Source organism: Caloenas nicobarica, chromosome 6 (assembly GCF_036013445.1).
Source record: "Caloenas nicobarica isolate bCalNic1 chromosome 6, bCalNic1.hap1, whole genome shotgun sequence".
NCBI classification, from domain to species: Eukaryota; Metazoa; Chordata; class Aves; order Columbiformes; family Columbidae; genus Caloenas; species Caloenas nicobarica.
In genome coordinates this window covers 7,153,372-7,175,714 of record NC_088250.1, presented here as the reverse complement: position 1 = coordinate 7,175,714, position 22,343 = coordinate 7,153,372, and the positions used below count along the sequence as shown (strand labels likewise).

Here is a 22,343-nt window from a genome sequence, read left to right as displayed (position 1 = left end):
GGCTTGAGTTCTAAAAGGTGCATCTTCAAACTCTGGGACGGAATTTGTTCAAGTAAAGCAGCAACCTCACAGCACAATCTTTTGGTTTTTTAACAGTTTGTAAAAGCTGACTCACCTGAGGTAGTCAATTTTTTGCCTGAAAGCAACCTCATATTTAAAGGGTTTAATATATAGCTGAAATACACTGTGTTTGTGTAATTACATTGTTTTTAGGAATTTACCATGGATCAGTGGCTCAGTTCTTATGTTAGAATATTCTAGTGTAGATTTGCTGAAAACTTGTATTTTGCAACCTATGTGTTGAGACAAGTCTCACTGTATGTGTGGTTTTTTTTTTTTCAGTGTCTAAATTTAATGCTGGAAAAAGCTGGATTATCAGGTTAGTTCTATTGTGGTGTTATTTAAAGAAATTTCCAGATTTCTAAGACAGCTCTTGCTGCCGTAAAACTTGAAAGTCGTTAAGTTTATTACAATGATCTATGTGCTGTTGTAATGTGAGGAGGGGAAAGAATGATAAACTTGCAGTCTTGCTGTGATAAAAGCTGGCTGTGCAGTTGCTCTCAAAAATCGGTTTAAAGCTTTATATTTAATCAAAATATGGCAAAACCCACAGTTCCTAGACTATTTGCCTGGTGCATGTGCAGCTGGAGGAGTTTGGCTGCTTTGACATGATTTTCTATCATTGTGGGTACCAGTGCATGAGATTAACTGTAAAAAATAATTTTGGTTTTCTTTGCAAAAACAAGCTATTCAAAATGAGACCATAGTTGGTCATTATTTGGGAATCTGAGTGATAGCAGTTCTCGTTACTAAGCTTTTATGTGAGGATTGAGGAGGAGAAATAGGCAGCACTAGCATGGCATGTGAATTTCCTGGCTGAACAGCTCTTGCCACTGATGCTGACAGGGAGGAAGGAGGAGAAGAGACTTGGGGTGGCGTTGTTTTCCGGCTTTCGTTCTAAACATTCATTTAATACTGAATTTGTGTTACAGTGGAGCGATGGCTGCAAGTTCAGCCACGTGCCAAAAACCGTAGAAGTTCACCTGAAAGACATTCCTGTCAGGATATACATGGACTGTCCCAAGTAAAAATTAACTATTGTACCCTTGGTACATGTACAGCTGAGTTGAAGTAGTTAATAATGTCTTGAAATAAACATAACCTGGGGAAGGATGTGAAGGTGGTACATGGTTCAGTTTGTCAGAGTGGTGTTAGGAAAACAAGAAACAAGCAAGGGAACCTCTTAATGCTGATTCAGGTTTTGGAAATGTTTTTTCAAAGCAGCGTTGGGGACTAATTAGTTTTCCATATGTATGTTTTTGTTTTTGTTAGGTGACAACTGGCATTTGAGAAGGATGGACTGGTGCTATGAAGCGGGGGAAGCATTAAGTCAGGAAGTAAGAGGATCCTGTGTTTGACTTGAATCATGCCGTAGTCTATTGACTTCATTTTGCCGTAGAGACTTTCCCTGAAGAGAGCTGCAGTAAAGCAAATGGGTGGTGGTTTTGCGTGTGCTACATTAGTACACACATTGTTTTATTTTCACAGGGCCTTATGAAGGCAGTGTTGGGGTGCCCATGGGTAAAATGTAAATCTTGTGCACCTGCCTCTTATTTTCAGGGACTAGGATTCAGCTCTCCCTCCATAGGTGGTTTTTTTCTTCTAAAGTCTGGGCTTCCCGTGCATTAAAGATACTTCTACAAAGAAGCATGAGGTGGCAGCTGTTGAGCTGCAGATGTGCAAAGGAAATGCAGAGCTCAGCAGGCTGCTGCAGAGCAGACTCCTGTAGGTGCAGCACTGTGTGCTGCTGCAAAGCCGTCTGCAGCTGCTGGGTGCTAAATGGATGTTTCTGTGCCCTTTGATGGAAAAGCAAAACACTTTGCACTTTTGGCGTGCGCGCCTTAAATAACCACCAGCATGTATTTTAGCAAACAAAGCACCGGAAAGTGTAGCCTCACCAGTATGCTGTGCTTTCTCTTCCTACAGAACGCCACTCTGAAGGAACTTAATGTTTGCAGAGGAGATACGTTGGTTATAATGGAAGGAAAGCTTCCACCAAAGGTAAAAGAAGAGAGATGGTGTTGTTTAGTTTCTTGGCAGTGTCTGGAGATGTGAATATGAGAGTAGTGTGTTTGTTTATTTGTTTGTTTTTTTCTCTTGCTCATTTTAGAAATATTTCAGTTGAAAAACTCTAGTCTGTAATAATGAATAATGCTTTTTGGAGTTTTAAAGATTTTATTTCAAACACTTCTAATATTCCTAGTCTATCTATTCTTCTTTCAACTTGTGTAGTAAGAGGCTTGGCAATGGCAGCGGATTTGTCTAGGAGTGTGTGGAGGTTCATTTCAAACGTTTAGAATATTCTTAGTCTATCTATATTGTTCTTTCAACTTGGGCGGTAAGGGGCTTGCCCATTGCAGCGTCTTTGCCTAGAAGTGCGTTCACGTTAACAGATCTGGAGGAGATCGGTATTTGTGGCACGCGAGGTTGTTGCGAAGGCACAAGTCTTATGCTACCGCTTCTTCACAACATCAGCTGTGTCTCTGCCCTCTTTTCTTGACCCATTGCTCTTCTTCGTGCGCTGCTGCGGAAGGTCAGGCTTCACCTTCCACCGCCCTTTTCCTCAGACTGAAGGAACTACAAGTCAAGGCCCCTGGGGACCTCCTTGATGGCCTCAGAGGGAGGGCGCCCGTCCCCTCGGCGCAGCGGCCGGGTGGAAGCCTTGTCTTCTGCTCCCCTTTTCTTGGGCCTCAGAGCCGAGGAGATGGCACCCGGTCGGGAGGGGTGAGGGGAGGGAAGCGGGTGGGAGGGTGGGAGAGAAGGGCTCACGCCGCTCATGGCGATCCACAAGACGGTTGCTGCCTGCCAGGCGGTGGAAGGGCTGAGGCTGCAGGGTGGCTGCCGTGGAGGTTGCGCACCCAGCTAACGCCAGGCGTAGAGGCTGTGCCAGCAGCGACACGCTCGCCGGGCGCGCTGGTGCCGGCGTAGTGTCTTGAAGGGGAGCCCTGGCACGGTGTGGTGGTGCCAGGGGAGCCACGTTGGGGGCGGATCCACTTCCATCGGCTCTTCTTGGTCTTGGGGTGGATCCACCTCCATTGGCTCCACACCATCAGCCTCAGGAGCGTTGGCCATCGCTCCCACGTGGCTGATGGTGCCTCCCCTCCGACACGGCCTCCTCTTCCTCCACGGTCCCTGCAGCCACATCTCTCTTCTCCGGCTCAAATGTGAGCAGCCGCCCGCTTTGCTGCGGTGAGAACCCTTGGCACCAGCCATTGCTGCCGTGAGAGAACCTCAAAGCTCGGCGAGTTCTGGGCCAACTGTCCCTGTACTGACGGGGCTCGGAACAGAACGTGCTGAGGTGGTTTGTGACTTCACTTGGATGGTGACGCGTGTGGCCAAAGGTGGCTGTTTTGGGAGTCGAGGGGCCTGAAACGTGCCCTAATGTGGGAGAAGGAGGAGACTGGGGGGCTGAGGGCCCCGTTCCTGGCGTTGGCTCCCTGTGCCGTTCTGCTGCCCCTCGGGCCCAGGGACTGCCCTCCCCCTTCCCTCTGAACTCGTCTTTTCACTTGCTTTGTGCTTCCGTGATTCTCGTGCTGAAGCTTTTCTGCGGAGACACAGTATTACAAGATTTTCAGTTCATCCAATAAATGTTTGAGTTCTTGGCAAATATTGTTCTTAAAGCATCTGACCTTTACCCCCTGTATGGATTACCTAAAGCTCAGATTTTTGCCCTGCATAGGCAAAATCTCATGCAAGTGGCCGTCTTCACACCCTGGCACATTTTCCTCAGTTGCTGTCTTAATGAGCACATACGAGAGGCATGGGAAAACCTGGATCCGTAGCCCTGCTCTGTGTCCTGAAGTAGAGGGAATTGTAAGTTGAAACAGAAGGCTAGAAGACTTTGAGCAGGCAACATGGATCTTAGCAAGTCCGTGGTGAATCAAACTTCCTACAGGAACACCAGATCTTTTTAATACATTTGTTCTCAGAAGAAAAATGTAGGAGAGGAGCTTAGGGCAGCAGTGCCTTGGCTGTTAATAGCCGAGTTCAGAGCTGCATCTGAAAGCAAGCAAGCCTCCTGCTCAGGAGAAAAAACCAGGAGGTTTTGAAGTGGCAGAGCAGCATCGCAGCTGGAGAGCTTAGATGAATCCAGCTTGCTGTGGCAGGGTTGTATCCGTGTCCAGATCCTCAGACAACAGGGTCCCTCAGTTGCATCTGTCACGTAGATGCCATGACAGCAGAGCCAGGATGGGGATGTGCGGCTGCATGAAGCCGGATTTTTTTGACTCTCGTCCCTGTAAAAGTAGGAAGTGAGAACTGATGATGTGGGTCATAGATGTATGCCTGTGCCTTTACAAAAGCTCAGATTTGAACAAGTCTTTTCCTTCTTCCTGAGATGAAGGTACAATTCTTCCTTGTCTGCCTTGGAATACATAAGCTAACCAGTAGTTTCTGTTCATTTTTCAGGGTTTCCTGAAAATACCCATCTGGTGGTTCAAGCCTTCAAGTCATAGGAAACACGGAGAGAATGCACAAGAGCAAGTGAATGGGGTGACCTGCAAGATGGATGCTTTGCAGGTGTCTCCCGCGGGAGGTGAGCTTGCTCAGTTTTTGAAAGGAATCGTATGGCCACCTTGTCTGTGGTTGCACTGACAGTCTTGAGTTAAAACTAAAATGTTAATCCAAAGCCTTAAAATGTTTCTAAGACCTATGAGTGACTGTACAAGTTTCAGCAAGACGATGGTGAAAGGATGCACTTGGGAGACAGATGCTATTTTTCACAAGGCCATGAATGCTCCATGATACTGCTCTGACGTTCCTTAGCTGCCTATGGTCAAGGGTAAGATTAAATGTTGAAGCAGGAGCTGTTTACTTGTCAGTAGATAGAGTGGCTCCTCCATAGCTGAGGGCAGTGGCAGTATTGTAAAGCCTCTACTCACTGAGCATACAGGTGACTGGCTTCAAATGCCAGTGTTGCTGACACCTCCTTCACGACTGAGTTGTGTTGCGGAGCAGGTCCCATCTCCTTTTAGAAGGTTTCTTTGCATTGTTCTTGTTTTCTCTCAAACGTTTTCAGAGTTTTGCTTTCTCCCCTGGTGATCTCAGCAGCAGCAGAGGAAAGAGCAGATTTAACTTTCCTTGCAACGGGTTCTACATTTTAGAGTCCTAACCAATAATTAAGGCTATTTACCAATGTGAATAACTGGTCTTAGTTTCAGGATTTGCAGTTCAGGATCAGTTTGAACTCTTCCTGTTTGGCAACTAACAGAATGTATTTTTACCAACTGTATGTTACGTTTCTTGAACTGCACTCCCCCCAGAAAATTGAGGTCGGGTCCCTTCTCCGAGTGAAATGTCACTTTGAGGCGACTGTTATCTCTTAGGATGATCAACAAAGTCATGTTGACTCTTCTGTTTCTTTCTTCCTCCCCCGTCTCGCATCATCTAAAGATTCACCAGAATGCATCCACACAGACACGGATCTTTGTTACGCTGGCAGTCTAGAGATAGGAGGAGAAGCTTCTTTGGAAGATCTGAAGATGCAGGTTAGATGTTCTCCTGTGTTGAAATGTACAGCGACACTGTGATGAAGTGAGCTCTATTAATACCTATTTTTTATTTCCTTTTCCCTTGTCTCCAGTATGTTGTGATATGGCATTTGCTTATATGCCATGTTGAGTGGTAAGTACCAAGAGGCAGTTGGAGCACGTAGCTCAGAGACTTCCTTAGTATGTCCCCTGCAGTTGCCGTTCTACCTGTCATGTGTCCTGACCTGCAAAAGCCTTGTTGCACTTCATGGGGAACTTTGGCTTGCAGCCCTCTCTTTACTTCACAGTGTAAAAATCCTTCATGAGAAGCACACACATACAAGCACTTCCTAAAAAGCCACTTTCCATTTCCACATTGTTCCTGTATTAGTTTTCTGCGTCGTCTTTTGTTTTGGTTTTGGTTTTTATGAGGAAAGAATTGCTTTCGATGCACAGAAGGTCACAATTGTCATTCAGGAAGGTACAGCTTAGTTTCTTTAGCTAGAAACTAAGGTGCCTTTTAATGCTTTTTTTAAACTATAAAAGTATGATATTAATATACTAAAAAACCCCAAACCAAACAAATCAAAACCCCACCCAAAAGGAGAACACGAGAGAAAACAATCCTTTTATAAGGCTCATTATTGTTTAGCCAGTTGGTTGTTGTACTTAAACTGCCTGGGAAAGGACATCCCATTGGATCCTGATCCATACCAACACTTACTCTTTTGGGTACGACTTCAGTTTCAGTCTCTGCCAAACTATCCCTATGAAAAACTGACCATTTGCATCTTGTGACCAAGGAGAATTGTCTTAGCATGGAAAGAGTGTTGTGTCCTTGAGAAGGGCTTAAAGGAGCTTGCTCAGCACTTGTCTAGAGATTGGGGTAATGATTCTGTCAGCTTCATTCCCTCCCGGGTACACAAATTTTGGCTGAAAAAAGAAAATCAGTACTTTTGAAACATAAGTTAAGTTGAGAAATGTTGGGAGGGAGTGAAGTCCAACTTGCTTTGAGGTTGAAAAGCCAATATGTCGATCATGGCCACTACCCGTAAGTCACAAGCACCTTGCCCTATTTGCGATTGCTTCAGGATGGCATTGAGAATTAGTGAAGCGGTTTTCTTTTTATCCAAGGAGACTGGCCGCTGCAGTTATTGAAGAAACATTTCTTTTTTCAGGCTCTGACCTTACCGTGCTGCCAGGAGCAGATTGTCCCGCTGCCCTCGTTTCTCAGAGCATGGACAGTGGACAGTAAGCGCCCAGGCAAGCTCTTACGGAACAACAGGCAGCAACTCAAGTAGGTATCTTATTGAACGCTCAGGCAGCATTTGCAACGGGCCGAGTGTTGATGGGTTGTGGGATGGACTGGTGGGGAAATAATGAGCTCAGTCAAATGCCAACAGAAAGCTCATTTCTGGTTACTTTAATGGTGAGCATTTTTCTTTTTTTTTTATGTGGGAGGGGGAGCTGTGAGCATAAGCAGGTTGTACCATGCTTATTCAGCTGAGTTTTATTTTAGGTGTTTTTAAATGCAATTTTTCTTTTTGTCTGAGAGTTTTTCATTTTTGTTCCAATAGCCTCTTGCTTTGGTTTTCCAGATAAGAACAGATGTACTAGAACTGTGATTTTTCTTCTCGGGAACTTGAAATAGATGACTGGACATGTGTATAATCTTTGTTTTGTTTCCAGCCACTATAAGCTGGGTGCCAGAGTGGAAATCTGCATCGAACCTTTGCAAAAAGAAGAGCATTTGGGGTAGGATCTCAAGGTCCTTATTTCTTACAGCAATGCATTTGAGATGAGACTTAATTGAGCAGCTTTTAACTTAAATACTGTCTGTGAGGATTACAGATATCAGGATGCAAGAAGACTTGGGCTGATTTTTTTGTTTTCCACAAAGAAAAATCAGGGAGGGCAGGAGGGAGTGAAAACTGGGAATTCTGGGTTCTGAAAGCAGGACTCACAAGAAGGGTCTGTTTTCTCTTCCTGCTGACAGCCCCCGTGAGCTGCTGCTTCGAGTCCAGATGGGCATCCCAGGGGAGAGGGACTACTATGACTCCACGGATTTGGTGTGGGACATCTCCAAAGAGTGCACGGCCTGGGCACTGAGGCAGCGAGTGGCTTCTCACTATTGTCTCCCTGTAGATAAAATTGAAATAGCCAAATACTTCCCCGACAGATTTGAGTGGCTGCCAATATCGAGCTGGGTAAGATCTGGAATGGCAGAATCCAAGCGTTGTTTGCGACAAGTATGTGTTGGCTTGTGCCACAGTTCTTGAGCAAATGTATTTCAGGAGACTTCCGAAATCTGCCGCGTACCAATCTTCTGCTTTGATTTAATTCAGACACAGCAGATTTCAAAGAGGAAGCGGAAGAAAAAACAGGAGAGTTTACAGTCAGCGCCTTATCACCTGAAAGACGGAGACGTCATTGGGGTGAAGGTAAACCAACCTGGCTTTAATTGTTGCACAAGGATTAGGTTCAGACACTGTCCCCTTTGCAGTATCTTGATTTCTTCCTGGTTTTCCTGCAGCCTGCTACGTCTTTATGAAAGTACTGGTGTGTGGATCTCAACAGTGCGTCGTGTGGAGAGGAAAGTTGTTGCTACTAGTGCTTTTTCTTCTTTTTTTCCAACTTGGAGTAAAATCCAAGAGTGCTGCCCTTTAAAAATCATATTGTAAATTTAAACCCGTTACGTTTTCCAAAGAATTATTGCAGATGTGTTAATGTTTTAAAGGCAGAATCACACAGCAGCATGTCGAGCTCTGAAATAGCAATAAGGCTTATTTAGGACACCTCTGGAAGAACATACATACTCTCTGGCTTTTAAAGCAGTAGGCGAAAAGTCTGACGTCCTTTTGTGAAGCCTTAAATTATGGCGAGAAATCTCAAATAAGACAAATTCCTTGTTAAATGGAGTAACTAAACAGAGGAGTCTACATTTTTTTTTTTTGCCTTATTGAGTCTTTTCCACTTAGCTTGAAGTTAGTTGCTGTAAAACTAGTTAGAGGAAATGCTCTGTCCATTAATTGTGTAAACTGAGCAACATATGGGAAATAGTTTGAGCTTTTAATTTTCACCTGCCAAATCCTTTTTCACCACAGAACCTTCTCCTCGATGACACTAAGGACTTCAGCACAGTGAGAGATGATGTTGGAAAAGAGAAACAAAGGCAGCTTGCATTAGAAAAAAAGAAAAGGTATTGAGTATTTACATGTATTTTTCTTGAAAATATGCAAACTGGTCTTTGATGTTTCGACTCACTCGATACCTGGATAACTCTTCGGGACAGGGCTAACCGGCTGCTCTCAGAGCACACAATTCCAGTAGTTCTAAAAGAAGCGCTCAGTTAATTCAGACTCCTGGCTTCAAGTGCCACATTCCTACACCGAGCCTCTGTTTTTTCTTTTGCAACACACCGCAACAGTCCTCCCTGCCTCTGGAGATGCACAATGTTGATGCTATGGCTCAACACTAACACTAGGCATTTTTTTCTTTTTTTTTTAACAGTCGGCAAGCTGAACGCTTACAGGACCGCGTTTTCTCTGAGGAGAAGCTGAATATGAAGCACCGTAAACCAGAAGTGGCTCTTTCTATCAACGTGGGTGTTTTCAGATAGCACCAGGAGCTGCTTTGCTGAGCAGACCTTACTACCGATGTGCTAAATTGGAATGGAGTTACCTCAACTGGACCAGCAAGAGGGTCTTTCCCAAAGTGTCTTCGAGAATCACCAAGACAAACTGGATATAGGATTCAGGACAACGCTGATTTTTCTTCTGGTCTCTCTTGGGAAAGTGCTTTAGCATCCCTTTGTCGATGTGGTACTTATTCTCAGGCTAGGTAAATGCACTTGATCCATGAGAAAATGGACTAATAGATTGTGTAACCTTTTGGTGATTGTTTTGTAATCACCCTAAATACTTTTTTTTTTTTTTTCCCGATCAGATGCTGGTGTCTTGCACCTTCACTACAGAGTTTGCTGGGTTTTTTAATGCAGTCATAATCATCTCTTTTTAGAATTATTTTTCCATCTCTGATCCCTGAAGTTTCAAGCAATACCAGAATTTGCTTTTGTCTCTTTATAGATAAACCTCAGTCTGTAGCAGCTGGAGTCAGATTCCAGGAATGAAGGAAATGTGGAAATCTCTGGGCCAAGTGTGCTAAATTGGCTCAAAAAGGACAAGTTGAGAATTTGTCAAGCCCTAAATCCTGAAGACCTTTTGTGTTACAGAACAACAGTGCAGTAACCATAAAGTTTCTAGGGTTATTTTGTTGTCCATGAGCTTCATTAACAACAAATGGGTGGAAAAAACTGGCAGATCTGATGCTTGGTCTTCAGTGTGTTTTCTTGTACTTAGGAGAAGGCTTGCATTTATTTTCAGTACTCTTCTTCAGAGGACTTTCCCTCGTTTCTCGTCTTTTGAATTGTTCTAATATTCTTTGTCACTCTCGAGCTCGTGTTTCTCTTGGTCTCCCAACGCTGATTTCCAGTCTGTGTAACAGACGGGGATCTGCGCGACTGACAACTGGCTGAACTCAGTATCAAAGGTTCTAGAGTATGAAGCAAAATGGGTACCGCATGCTCGGGAGATTGGATCTCCAGATTGAGAACATGTGTGAGTAGCTGATGAGAGAGCACATTTTCCTAACCCTGAGGCTGGGAATCAGGGTTTACTTGAAGCCGATGTTTCAGCATCTTTATCCAAACTTCTCTAACGGTTACAGTACTTAAACTGGACTTCCCCCGCTGCAAGTGACTCTTTATAACGTAATATCCCGTCAGGTTCAGAATTTTCTTTGAGCACAGCTAGTACTGACAAGTTAACCCGAACTCTTTGTGGAGTTAATTGTTGATAATCAAATTCTAAATGTGTTTTGAATGAGAAGGTGAAGGAAGATAACACATGAGCATTTCTGAGCAGCAGTCAGGTGCTGGTGGCACCTTAAGATTTTGCCTTTCACAGCTGGGAACCCACGCAAGTGCATCGTGGTATCAAGTGAAATCTGTTCTCGAACACGCTGCAGAGCCGTGTCGAACTGCACAAATGTCTGGAATCCTGTTCTGAAATGAGCAAAGGAATTGCTCAAAAGTAGCTTTTGAACACTGCCTTAAGTATCCTTGATGAAAGCTGAGATAATGAGAGCACAAAGACCAAGTTACTTTGGGGGTTTCAGTTAATTCATGTACGTGTAGAAGATTTTGTAGTAGCAGATGCCAGTACAGCAGACTGCTAAAACGTTGGCTAATGTGAGAAGATCTCTCATTTATCTTTTCTAGGTTAGCAATATTCGGGTATTTCAGAAAGTTTCAAGGCAAAAGCTGACACTCGCAGCTATCAAAAAATAAAAAGGCAAAAGCACCTTGAAGCGTATGATCGGTATTTATTTCTTTGCGTATCTGTAAAGTTCAGCAGGTGCTTCTGTGCTTGCTTGGACTGATTCATTCGAGGGAGGGATATTTCAGTCTCCTCGCTGTTTTGGCTGTAGGTAGGCTGTACTCGAATCTCGAAATCCTGGTTTTACGGATCCATTTTCTCACTGAGGTGAGGGCACCCAGTTGCTTTCTCCATCTTATTTTGCGTCTTTGCCTTCTACCATGTCACAAGTGTTCTTGCAAGCCAAGGCTGACAGGAATGGTGGCACGTGCTGGTCACTAAGGCAAGCAAGAAAGCTTTGTGTTTGCAGGTATTTCCATTGCATTGCACTCCCTTTGCTGTCACTTGAATTCTTCCAGTTCTGTGCTGGGCAGCTGTACGGAGCTCAGCCTTCCCACCCGCCTTGAATAACTCTCGTCTCTTCTTGAAAACACAAAGGTTGGAGAAATGGAAGTACGGATTCCAAGTGCTAACGTGTGGGTTTTAGTATGTGCCTTTGTTCAAGCGTAATGTAGCAGCACCTGCACTGAATCTTGGATTATTTCTACTGTGTATTTTTTTTCTTAGAATTATTGTGGATCATTCCACAATGAGACAGTTCACTAAAAATGGGAGTGGGGAGAGGGAACACGTTTTTAAAACGGAGTCTTTGTGATTCCACCGTTTCTGATGGTTATATTCCAAAGCCTGGAAAAGCTTTCATCTTTATTTTTCAAGTGTTCTTCAGAAAATAAAAAGTCATTTCTATATGTCTCTTGGATTTGTCTGTGTATGTCTCGGTGATACACTGGTTGGGAGTGCCATGAATTGGTTTCTGACATTGGATGGGGCACAATGTTCATGAAGCTTTCGTTTCCAGGTCTGTTCCTAAGACAGCATTCCGGTCTCTGTGCGAGAAGTTTCCCCAGCCGGGCTGGGGTTGTGCTGTGCAAGGACCTGGGTTCGGTTGGAGGACTGGGGTTTTGATGCAAATTAAAGTCATTTTTACTTTGCGTTTTTTTCCTGTCTTTTAGAAAGCATGATCTAGTCTTTTTTTGCTGTTATTTCAGCTCCTAGTTTGTGCACAAATACATTAATCTGGTCCTTTTTTCCAGGCAACTGGCATAAGTCATCTAGAGGGCTGTGGCTCTGCATAGAGGAAGAAAGGTGGATTGCTAAATTATGTTTTGTACCTGCTCCTGGTGCGGTCCTTGTAAAAGAGCAAGTGCTCAGCTCTGGGAATCTTATTGTGACAAAATTGTGGGTGTCCTTTTTCTTTTCCTGATAAGTCATCCCAGTTGCTGAAGTGATTGTGGAGCAGGAAGCAGCGGCCAGTTCCAAAGCAAAGTCCTCGTCCCTCGCTTTAATCCTCCCTCAGTGGCCACTGAGCAGAGCTGCTGCGTTCTGAAGGGCGTTGCAGCTACAAACCCCAAGCAGGAGCGATGGCGTGGGGGGATGTGACGGGGACAGGAGGCTGCAGGCTGGGCTTGGGGGAAGCTCTGCGCTTCTGGGACGTTGCCCGTCGCTGAGGAGTTAACCTGCAGCTGCATCCAAGGCCACCACATCTGGAGGAAACAATACCAAGGTGGGTTTGCAAGCCAGCTTAGGGAGACGAAGAGGTGTGACTTCTGTGAAATCAGACCTCTGCTCTTAATGCCCGAACACACCTCCCACCCACCAGCCCTTTTCCTCATAAACAGAAAGGTATTTGTTCGCTACCGTGGTTTGTTTTCCCTTCGGATGCTCGAGACAGGGACAGGCTGTGATGTTTGGATTGTAAGCAGGTAGAGCCACCCTAGTTTCTGTTAAACTGACACCTGCTGGTCTCATTGAGCTAATACACTTAATGCAGAAAGAACATTATAGCTGTAGCTATAATGTACGTATGGAGTGTATCTTCCTTTGGGGTGGTGAACAGGACCATTGAGGATTCCCGAGTCAGAATTTAAGTGATTTGCAAATGCTTGATTTTCATACCATACACCGAGAGCGTGGCTGGAGAATGAATGCACGTGGTTAACAGCCAGGTTGTGATAAGGGGGACTTGCTCCGTTCTGCAGAGTTATCAGTCTTTTTATTACGGCTGTGCCCATAAAAGAATGTGGAGAACATGGAAAGAAAATCTGGAAAGGAAATGGGCTCATCTTTTATTTTTGTTGTTCGAATTATACAGCAGAAATTTCAGGAAAGAACAATAAATCCATTTTCTAAAGTTCACATTAGCGAGTGTGGCAATTCACAAAGCAACAGAAATACAAACCTGTCTTAATGCAGACTGTAGTTCCGTGCTTTTGGTTTTTTACTATACTAAAAGGTTTTCAAGCAGAAATACTTACAGCTTAAAATAACAGGAAAAAAAGACAAATCGTGTGGTGGAAAAATGACCAATAAGTAGAAAGTAGCTGGGCACACGCAGGACGAACTTAAAAAATACATCTGTAATCTAAGTATCCCTTCCAGAATTATGCTGATTGGAGTCAGCAAATGTTTGTAAACACTAGCAAAGAAAATTATTCTCTGTTAATCATAGCATCATGAAGATAAACCGCTGTTTAAAAATGGGTGGGCGGCGCCTCGTCCTGGGTACCTGTCGCCCCGTGGGGTCTCTGAGTTCTTGTGCTGGGGCTCTCGGCGCCCCCGGGGCTGCTGTCTCTGTCCCCTGCGCGGGTGGCGCTGCCCCTTCCTCAGAGCTCGGTGTGCAGGAGCAGCTTCGCCTGTCTCATGTTGTGAATCACTGCGGGGAAAGCACTGAAGATGACGAAGATGGACAGGTAAGGTTCTACATTCTCCCCATCTACACAGCTCAAGGTCAGAAATCAAAGCCACTCTGGAGAGCTAGACCTCTAAAGAGTGGTGCGGATGCCCTTTCCTACGTTCTGCAGGTGTCTCGTGAGGCTCGAAGCTTTGCCGGAGTGTCAGACAAAAAGTCTGTGCGCTGCTGAGGTGGAAAAAGTAGCAAAGAGGCCTGTGAACCCAAATCACAGGATGTTCTTTGCCTAATCGTCTGTGGGAAGGGGTTTGTTCTGTTACGCACAGATTTTACATCTGGCTCATCCAAACGCGCTGCGATCTGGGGATGGAGACCTCAGGAAAACACCATCTTCTAAGTGTTGTTGAAGTGGGCAGCCGGGAGAGGGGAGTGCAGAGACAGCAACCCTTAGGAACTAATTCCAGTGCGGGTGCGATACGTATTTTTAAACTTTGCTACCGCTAGAATGAGATGTATCAAAACAGCTTCTGCGGTTCTGCTTATGAAGCCGAGCAGCTGGCTGTGCAGTTGCTCTCAAAAATCAGTTTAAAGCTTTATATTTAATTAAAATATCGCAAACCCCACAGTTCCTAGCCTATTTGCCTGGTGCATGTGCAGGTGGAGGAGTTTGGCTGCTTTGACATGATTTTCTGTCATTGTGGGTACCAGTGCATGAGATTAACTGTAAAAAATAATTTTGGTTTTCTTTGCAAAAACAAGCTATTCAAAATGAGACCATAGCTGGTCATTATTTGGGAATCTGAGTGATAGCAGTTCTCGTTACTAAGCTTTTATGTGAGGATTGAGGAGGAGAAATAGGCAGCACTAGCATGGCACGTGAATTTCCTGGCTGAACAGCTCTTGCCACTGATGCTGACAGGGAGGAAGGAGGAGAAGAGACTTGGAGTGGCGTTGTTTTCCGGCTTTCGTTCTAAACATTCATTTAATACTGAATTTGTGTTACAGTGGAGCGATGGCTGCAAGTTCAGCCACGTGCCAAAAACCGTAGAAGTTCACCTGAAAGACGTTCCTGTCAGGATATACATGGACTGTCCCAAGTAAAAATTAACTATTGTGCCCTTGGAACATGTACAGCTGAGTTGAAGTAGTTAATAATGTCTTGAAATAAACATAACCTGGGGAAGGATGTGAAGGTGGTACATGGTTCAGTTTGTCAGAGTGGTGTTAGGAAAACAAGAAACAAGCAAGGGAACCTCTTAATGCTGATTCAGGTTTTGGAAGTGTTTTTTCAAAGCAGCGTTGGGGACTAATTAGTTTTCCATATGTATGTTTTTGTTTTTGCTAGGTGACAACTGGCATTTGAGAAGGATGGACTGGTGCTATGAAGCGGGGGAAGCATTAAGTCAGGAAGTAAGAGGATCCGGTGTTTGACTTGAATCATGCCGTAGTCTATTGACTTCATTTTGCCGTAGAGACTTTCCCTGAAGAGAGCTGCAGTAAAGCAAATGAGTGGTGGTTTTGTGTGTGCTACATTAGTACACACATTGTTTATTTTCACAGGGCCTTATGAAGGCAGTGTTGGGGTGCCCATGGGTAAAATGTAAATCTTGTGCACCTGCCTCTTATTTTCAGGGACTAGGATTCAGCTCTCCCTCCATAGGTGGTTTTTTTCTTCTAAAGTCTGGGCTTCCCGTGCATTAAAGATACTTCTACAAAGAAGCATGAGGTGGCAGCTGTTGAGCTGCAGAGGTGCAAAGGAAATGCAGAGCTCAGCAGGCTGCTGCAGAGCAGACTCCTGTAGGTGCAGCACTGTGTGCTGCTGCAAAGCCGTCTGCAGCTGCTGGGTGCTAAATGGATGTTTCTGTGCCCTTTGATGGAAAAGCAAAACACTTTGCACTTTTGGCGTGCGCGCCTTAAATAACCACCAGCATGTATTTTAGCAAACAAAGCACCGGAAAGTGTAGCCTCACCAGTATGCTGTGCTTTCTCTTCCTACAGAACGCCACTCTGAAGGAACTTAATGTTTGCAGAGGAGATACGTTGGTTATAATGGAAGGAAAGCTTCCACCAAAGGTAAAAGAAGAGAGATGGTGTTGTTTAGTTTCTTGGCAGTGTCTGGAGATGTGAATATGAGAGTAGTGTGTTTGTTTGTTTGTTTGTTTTTTACTCTTGCTCATTTTAGAAATATTTCAGTTGAAAAACTCTAGTCTGTAATAATGAATAATGCTTTTTGGAGTTTTAAAGATTTTATTTCAAACACTTCTAATATTCCTAGTCTATCTATTCTTCTTTCAACTTGTGTAGTAAGAGGCTTGGCAATGGCAGCGGATTTGTCTAGGAGTGTGTTGAGGTTCATTTCAAACGTTTAGAATATTCTTAGTCTATCTATATTGTTCTTTCAACTTGGGCAGTAAGGGGCTTGCCCATTGCAGCGTCTTTGCCTAGAAGTGCGTTCACGTTAACAGATCTGGAGGAGATCGGTATTTGTGGCACGCGAGGTTGTTGCGAAGGCACAAGTCTTATGCTACCGCTTCTTCACAACATCAGCTGTGTCTCTGCCCTCTTTTCTTGACCCATTGCTCTTCTTCGTGCGCTGCTGCGGAAGGTCAGGCTTCACCTTCCACCGCCCTTTTCCTCAGACTGAAGGAACTACAAGTCAAGGCCCCTGGGGACCTCCTTGATGGCCTCAGAGGGAGGGCGCCCGTCCCCTCGGCGCAGCGGCCAGGTGGAAGCCTTGTCTTCTGCTCCCCTTTTCTTGGGCCTCAGAGCCGAGGAGATGGCACCCGGTCGGGAGGGGTGAGGGGAGGGAAGCGGGTGGGAGGGTGGGAGAGAAGGGCTCACGCCGCTCATGGCGATCCACAAGACGGTTGCTGCCTGCCAGGCGGTGGAAGGGCTGAGGCTGCAGGGTGGCTGCCGTGGAGGTTGCGCACCCAGCTAACGCCAGGCGTAGAGGCTGTGCCAGCAGCGACACGCTCGCCGGGCGCGTTGGTGCCGGCGTAGTGTCTTGAAGGGGAGCCCTGGCGCGGTGTGGTGGTGCCAGGGGAGCCACGTTGGGGGCGGATCCACTTCCATCGGCTCTTCTTGGTCTTGGGGTGGATCCACCTCCATTGGCTCCACACCATCAGCCTCAGGAGCGTTGGCCATCGCTCCCACGTGGCTGATGGTGCCTCCCCTCCGACACGGCCTCCTCTTCCTCCACGGTCCCTGCAGCCACATCTCTCTTCTCCGGCTCAAATGTGAGCAGCCGCCCACTTTGCTGCGGTGAGAACCCTTGGCACCAGCCATTGCTGCCGTGAGAGAACCTCAAAGCTCGGCGAGTTCTGGGCCAACTGTCCCTGTACTGACGGGGCTCGGAACAGAACGTGCTGAGGTGGTTTGTGACTTCACTTGGATGGTGACGAGTGTGGCCAAAGGTGGCTGTTTTGGGAGTCGAGGGGCCTGAAACGTGCCCTAATGTGGGAGAAGGAGGAGACTGGGGGGCTGAGGGCCCCGTTCCTGGCGTTGGCTCCCTGTGCCGTTCTGCTGCCCCTCGGGCCCAGGGACTGCCCTCCCCCTTCCCTCTGAACTCGTCTTTTCACTTGCTTTGTGCTTCCGTGATTCTCGTGCTGAAGCTTTTCTGCGGAGACACAGTATTACAAGATTTTCAGTTCATCCAATAAATGTTTGAGTTCTTGGCAAATATTGTTCTTAAAGCATCTGACCTTTACCCCCTGTACGGATTACCTAAAGCTCAGATTTTTGCCCTGCATAGGCAAAATCTCATGCAAGTGGCCGTCTTCACACCTTGGCACATTTTCCTCAGTTGCTGTCTTAATGAGCACATACAAGAGGCGTGGGAAAACCTGGATCTGTAGCCCTGCTCTGTGTCCTGAAGTAGAGGGAATTGTAAGTTGAAACAGAAGGCTAGAAGACTTTGAGCAGGCAACATGGATCTTAGCAAGTCCGTGGTGAATCAAACTTCCTACAGGAACACCAGATCTTTTTAATACATTTGTTCTCCGAAGAAAAATGTAGGAGAGGAGCTTACGGCAGCAGTGCCTTGGCTGTTAATACCCGAGTTCAGAGCTGCATCTGAAAGCAAGCAAGCCTCCTGCTCAGGAGAAAAAACCAGGAGGTTTTGAAGTGGCAGAGCAGCATCGCAGCTGGAGAGCTTAGATGAATCCGGCTTGCTGTGGCAGGGTTGTATCCGTGTCCAGATCCTCAGACAACAGTGTCCCTCAGTTGCATCTGTCACGTAGATGCCATGACAGCAGAGCCAGGATGGGGATGTGCGGCTGCATGAAGCCGGATTTTTTTGACTCTCGTCCCTGTAAAAGTAGGAAGTGAGAACTGATGATGTGGGTCATAGATGTATGCCTGTGCCTTTACAAAAGCTCAGATTTGAACAAGTCTTTTCCTTCTTCCTGAGATGAAGGTACAATTCTTCCTTGTCTGCCTTGGAATACATAAGCTAACCAGTAGTTTCTGTTCATTTTTCAGGGTTTCCTGAAAATACCCATCTGGTGGTTCAAGCCTTCAAGTCATAGGAAACACGGAGAGAATGCACAAGAGCAAGTGAATGGGGTGACCTGCAAGATGGATGCTTTGCAGGTGTCTCCCGCGGGAGGTGAGCTTGCTCAGTTTTTGAAAGGAATCGTATGGCCACCTTGTCTGTGGTTGCACTGACAGCCTTGAGTTAAAACTAAAATGTTAATCCAAAGCCTTAAAATGTTTCTAAGACCTATGAGTGACTGTACAAGTTTCAGCAAGATGATGGTGAAAGGATGCACTTGGGAGACAGATGCTATTTTTCACAAGGCCATGAATGCTGCATGATACTGCTCTGACGTTCCTTAGCTGCCTGTGGTCAAGGGTAAGATTAAATGTTGAAGCAGGAGCTGTTTACTTGTCAGTAGATAGAGTGGCTCCTCCATAGCTGAGGGCAGTGGCAGTCTTGTAAAGCCTCTACTCACTGAGCATACAGGTGACTGGCTTCAAATGCCAGTGTTGCTGACACCTCCTTCACGACTGACTTGTGTTGCGGAGCAGGTCCCATCTCCTTTTAGAAGGTTTCTTTGCATTGTTCTCGTTTTCTCTCAAACGTTTTCAGAGTTTTACTTTCTCCCCTGGTGATCTCAGCAGCAGCAGAGGAAAGAGCAGATTTAACTTTCCTTGCAACGGGTTCTACATTTCAGAGTCCTAACCCATAATTAAGGCTATTTACCAATGTGAATAACTGGTCTTAGTTTCAGGATTTGCAGTTCAGGATCAGTTTGAACTCTTCCTGTTTGGCAACTAACAGAATGTATTTTTACCAACTGTATGTTACGTTTCTTGAACTGCACTCCCCCCAAAAAATTGAGGTCGGATCCCTTCTCCGAGTGAAATGTCACTTTGAGGCGACTGTTATCTCTTAGGATGATCAACAAAGTCATGTTGACTCTTCTGTTTCTTTCTTCCTCCCCCGTCTCGCATCATCTAAAGATTCACCAGAATGCATCCACACAGACACGGATCTTTGTTACGCTGGCAGTCTAGAGATAGGAGGAGAAGCTTCTTTGGAAGATCTGAAGATGCAGGTTAGATGTTCTCCTGTGTTGAAATGTACAGCGACACTGTGATGAAGTGAGCTCTATTAATACCTATTTTTTATTTCCTTTTCCCTTGTCTCCAGTATGTTGTGATATGGCATTTGCTTATATGCCATGTTCAGTGGTAAGTACCAAGAGGCAGTTGGAGCACGTAGCTCAGAGACTTCCTTAGTATGTCCCCTGCAGTTGCCGTTCTACCTGTCATGTGTCCTGACCTGCAAAAGCCTTGTTGCACTTCATGGGGAACTTTGGCTTGCAGCCCTCTCTTTACTTCACAGTGTAAAAATCCTTCATGAGAAGCACACACATACAAGCACTTCCTAAAAAGCCACTTTCCATTTCCACATTGTTCCTGTATTAGTTTTCTGCGTCGTCTTTTGTTTTGGTTTTGGTTTTTATGAGGAAAGAATTGCTTTCGATGCACAGAAGGTCGCAATTGTCATTCAGGAAGGTACAGCTTAGTTTCTTTAGCTAGAAACTAAGGTGCCTTTTAATGCTTTTTTTAAACTATAAAAGTATGATATTAATATACTAAAAAACCCCAAACCAAACAAATCAAAACCCCACCCAAAAGGAGAACACGAGAGAAAACAATGCTTTTATAAGGCTCATTATTGTTTAGCCAGTTGGTTGTTGTACTTAAACTGCCTGGGAAAGGACATCCCATTGGATCCTGATCCATACCAACACTTACTCTTTTGGGTACGACTTCAGTTTCAGTCTCTGCCAAACTATCACTACGAAAAACTGACCATTTGCATCTTGTGACCAAGGAGAATTGTCTTAGCATGGAAAGAGTGTTGTGTCCCTGAGAAGGGCTTAAAGGAGCTTGCTCAGCACTTGTCTAGAGATTGGGGTAATGATTCTGTCAGCCGCATTCCCTCCCGGGCACACAAATTTTGGCTGAAAAAAGAAAATCAGTACTTTTGAAACATAAGTTAAGTTGAGAAATGTTGGGAGGGAGTGAAGTCCAACTTGCTTTGAGGTTGAAAAGCCAATATGTCGATCATGGCCACTACCCGTAAGTCGCAAGCACCTTGCCCTATTTGCGATTGCTTCAGGATGGCATTGAGAATTAGTGAAGCGGTTTTCTTTTTATCCAAGGAGACTGGCCGCTGCAGTTATTGAAGGAACATTTCTTTTTTCAGGCTCTGACCTTACCGTGCTGCCAGGAGCAGATTGTCCCGCTGCCCTCGTTTCTCAGAGCATGGACAGTGGACAGTAAGCGCCCAGGCAAGCTCTTACGGAACAACAGGCAGCAACTCAAGTAGGTATCTTATTGAACGCTCAGGCAGCATTTGCAACGGGCCGAGTGTTGATGGGTTGTGGGATGGACTGGTGGGGAAATAATGAGCTCGGTCAAATGCCAACAGAAAGCTCATTTCTGGTTACTTTAATGGTGAGCATTTTTTTTTTTTTTTTATGTGGGAGGGGGAGCTGTGAGCATAAGCAGGTTGTACCATGCTTATTCAGCTGAGCTTTATTTTAGGTGTTTTTAAATGCAATTTTTCTTTTTGTCTGAGAGTTTTTCATTTTTGTTCCCATAGCCTCTTGCTTTGGTTTTCCAGATAAGAACAGATGTACTTGACTAGAACTGTGATTTTTCTTCTCGGGAACTTGAAATAGATGACTGGACATGTGTATAATCTTTGTTTTGTTTCCAGCCACTATAAGCTGGGTGCCGGAGTGGAAATCTGCATCGAACCTTTGCAAAAAGAAGAGCATTTGGGGTAGGATCTCAAGGTCCTTATTTCTTACAGCAATGCATTTGAGATGAGACTTAATTGAGCAGCTTTTAACTTAAATACTGTCTGTGAGGATTACAGATATCAGGATGCAAGAAGACTTGGGCTGATTTTTTTGTTTTCCACAAAGAAAAATCAGGGAGGGCAGGAGGGAGTGAAAACTGGGAATTCTGGGTTCTGAAAGCAGGACTCACAAGAAGGGTCTGTTTTCTCTTCCTGCTGACAGCCCCCGTGAGCTGCTGCTTCGAGTCCAGATGGGCATCCCAGGGGAGAGGGACTACTATGACTCCACGGATTTGGTGTGGGACATCTCCAAAGAGTGCACGGCCTGGGCACTGAGGCAGCGAGTGGCTTCTCACTATTGTCTCCCTGTAGATAAAATTGAAATAGCCAAATACTTCCCCGACAGATTTGAGTGGCTGCCAATATCGAGCTGGGTAAGATCTGGAATGGCAGAATCCAAGCGTTGTTTGCGACAAGTATGTGTTGGCTTGTGCCACAGTTCTTGAGCAAATGTATTTCAGGAGACTTCCGAAATCTGCCGCGTACCAATCTTCTGCTTTGATTTAATTCAGACACAGCAGATTTCAAAGAGGAAGCGAAAGAAAAAACAGGAGAGTTTACAGTCAGCGCCTTATCACCTGAAAGACGGAGATGTCATTGGGGTGAAGGTAAACCAACCTGGCTTTAATTGTTGCACAAGGATTAGGTTCAGACACTGTCCCCTTTGCAGTATCTTGATTTCTTCCTGGTTTTCCTGCAGCCTGCTACGTCTTTATGAAAGTACTGGTGTGTGGATCTCAACAGTGCGTCGTGTGGAGAGGAAAGTTGTTGCTACTAGTGCTTTTTCTTCTTTTTTTCCAACTTGGAGTAAAATCCAAGAGTGCTGCCCTTTAAAAATCATATTGTAAATTTAAACCCGTTACGTTTTCCAAAGAATTATTGCAGATGTGTTAATGTTTTAAAGGCAGAATCACACAGCAGCATGTCGAGCTCTGAAATAGCAATAAGGCTTATTTAGGACACCTCTGGAAGAACATACATACTCTCTGGCTTTTAAAGCAGTAGGCGAAAAGTCTGACGTCCTTTTGTGAAGCCTTAAATTATGGCGAGAAATCTCAAATAAGACAAATTCCTTGTTAAATGGACTAACTAAACAGAGGAGTCTACATTTTTTTTTTTTGCCTTATTGAGTCTTTTCCACTTAGCTTGGAGTTAGTTGCTGTAAAACTAGTTAGAGGAAATGCTCTGTCCATTAATTGTGTAAACTGAGCAACATATGGGAAATAGTTTGATCTTTTAATTTTCACCTGCCAAATCCTTTTTCACCACAGAACCTTCTCCTCGATGACACTAAAGACTTCAGCACAGTGAGAGATGATGTTGGAAAAGAGAAACAAAGGCAGCTTGCATTAGAAAAAAGGAAAAGGTATTGA

At 45.0% G+C, this 22,343-nt stretch overlaps 1 protein-coding gene across 3 annotated transcripts in view; it reads left to right on the top strand.

The window, feature by feature from the left end:
* USP40 (ubiquitin specific peptidase 40) overlaps positions 1 to 21,185 on the top strand; it is a 44,016-nt gene extending 22,831 nt beyond the window's left edge. For 2 of the 3 annotated variants that reach the window (XM_065637828.1, XM_065637827.1), the window contains exons 22-32: positions 343 to 379; positions 1,333 to 1,397; positions 1,987 to 2,061; positions 4,468 to 4,594; positions 5,452 to 5,546; positions 6,707 to 6,825; positions 7,218 to 7,283; positions 7,525 to 7,735; positions 7,874 to 7,969; positions 8,633 to 8,727; positions 9,039 to 11,652. In XM_065637828.1, coding sequence (XP_065493900.1) covers positions 343 to 379; positions 1,333 to 1,397; positions 1,987 to 2,061; positions 4,468 to 4,594; positions 5,452 to 5,546; positions 6,707 to 6,825; positions 7,218 to 7,283; positions 7,525 to 7,735; positions 7,874 to 7,969; positions 8,633 to 8,727; positions 9,039 to 9,147 — 1,095 coding nt within the window. In that variant the 3' untranslated portion in view covers positions 9,148 to 11,652. Of the gene's footprint in view, positions 1 to 342; positions 380 to 1,332; positions 1,398 to 1,986; positions 2,062 to 4,467; positions 4,595 to 5,451; positions 5,547 to 6,706; positions 6,826 to 7,217; positions 7,284 to 7,524; positions 7,736 to 7,873; positions 7,970 to 8,632; positions 8,728 to 9,038; positions 11,653 to 14,937; positions 15,003 to 15,590; positions 15,666 to 18,071; positions 18,199 to 19,055; positions 19,151 to 20,310; positions 20,430 to 20,826; positions 20,906 to 21,133 lie in introns of those variants that run through there. The other variant, XM_065637830.1, reaches the window with a different exon arrangement.
* The last annotated feature ends 1,158 nt before the right edge of the window (positions 21,186 to 22,343 follow it).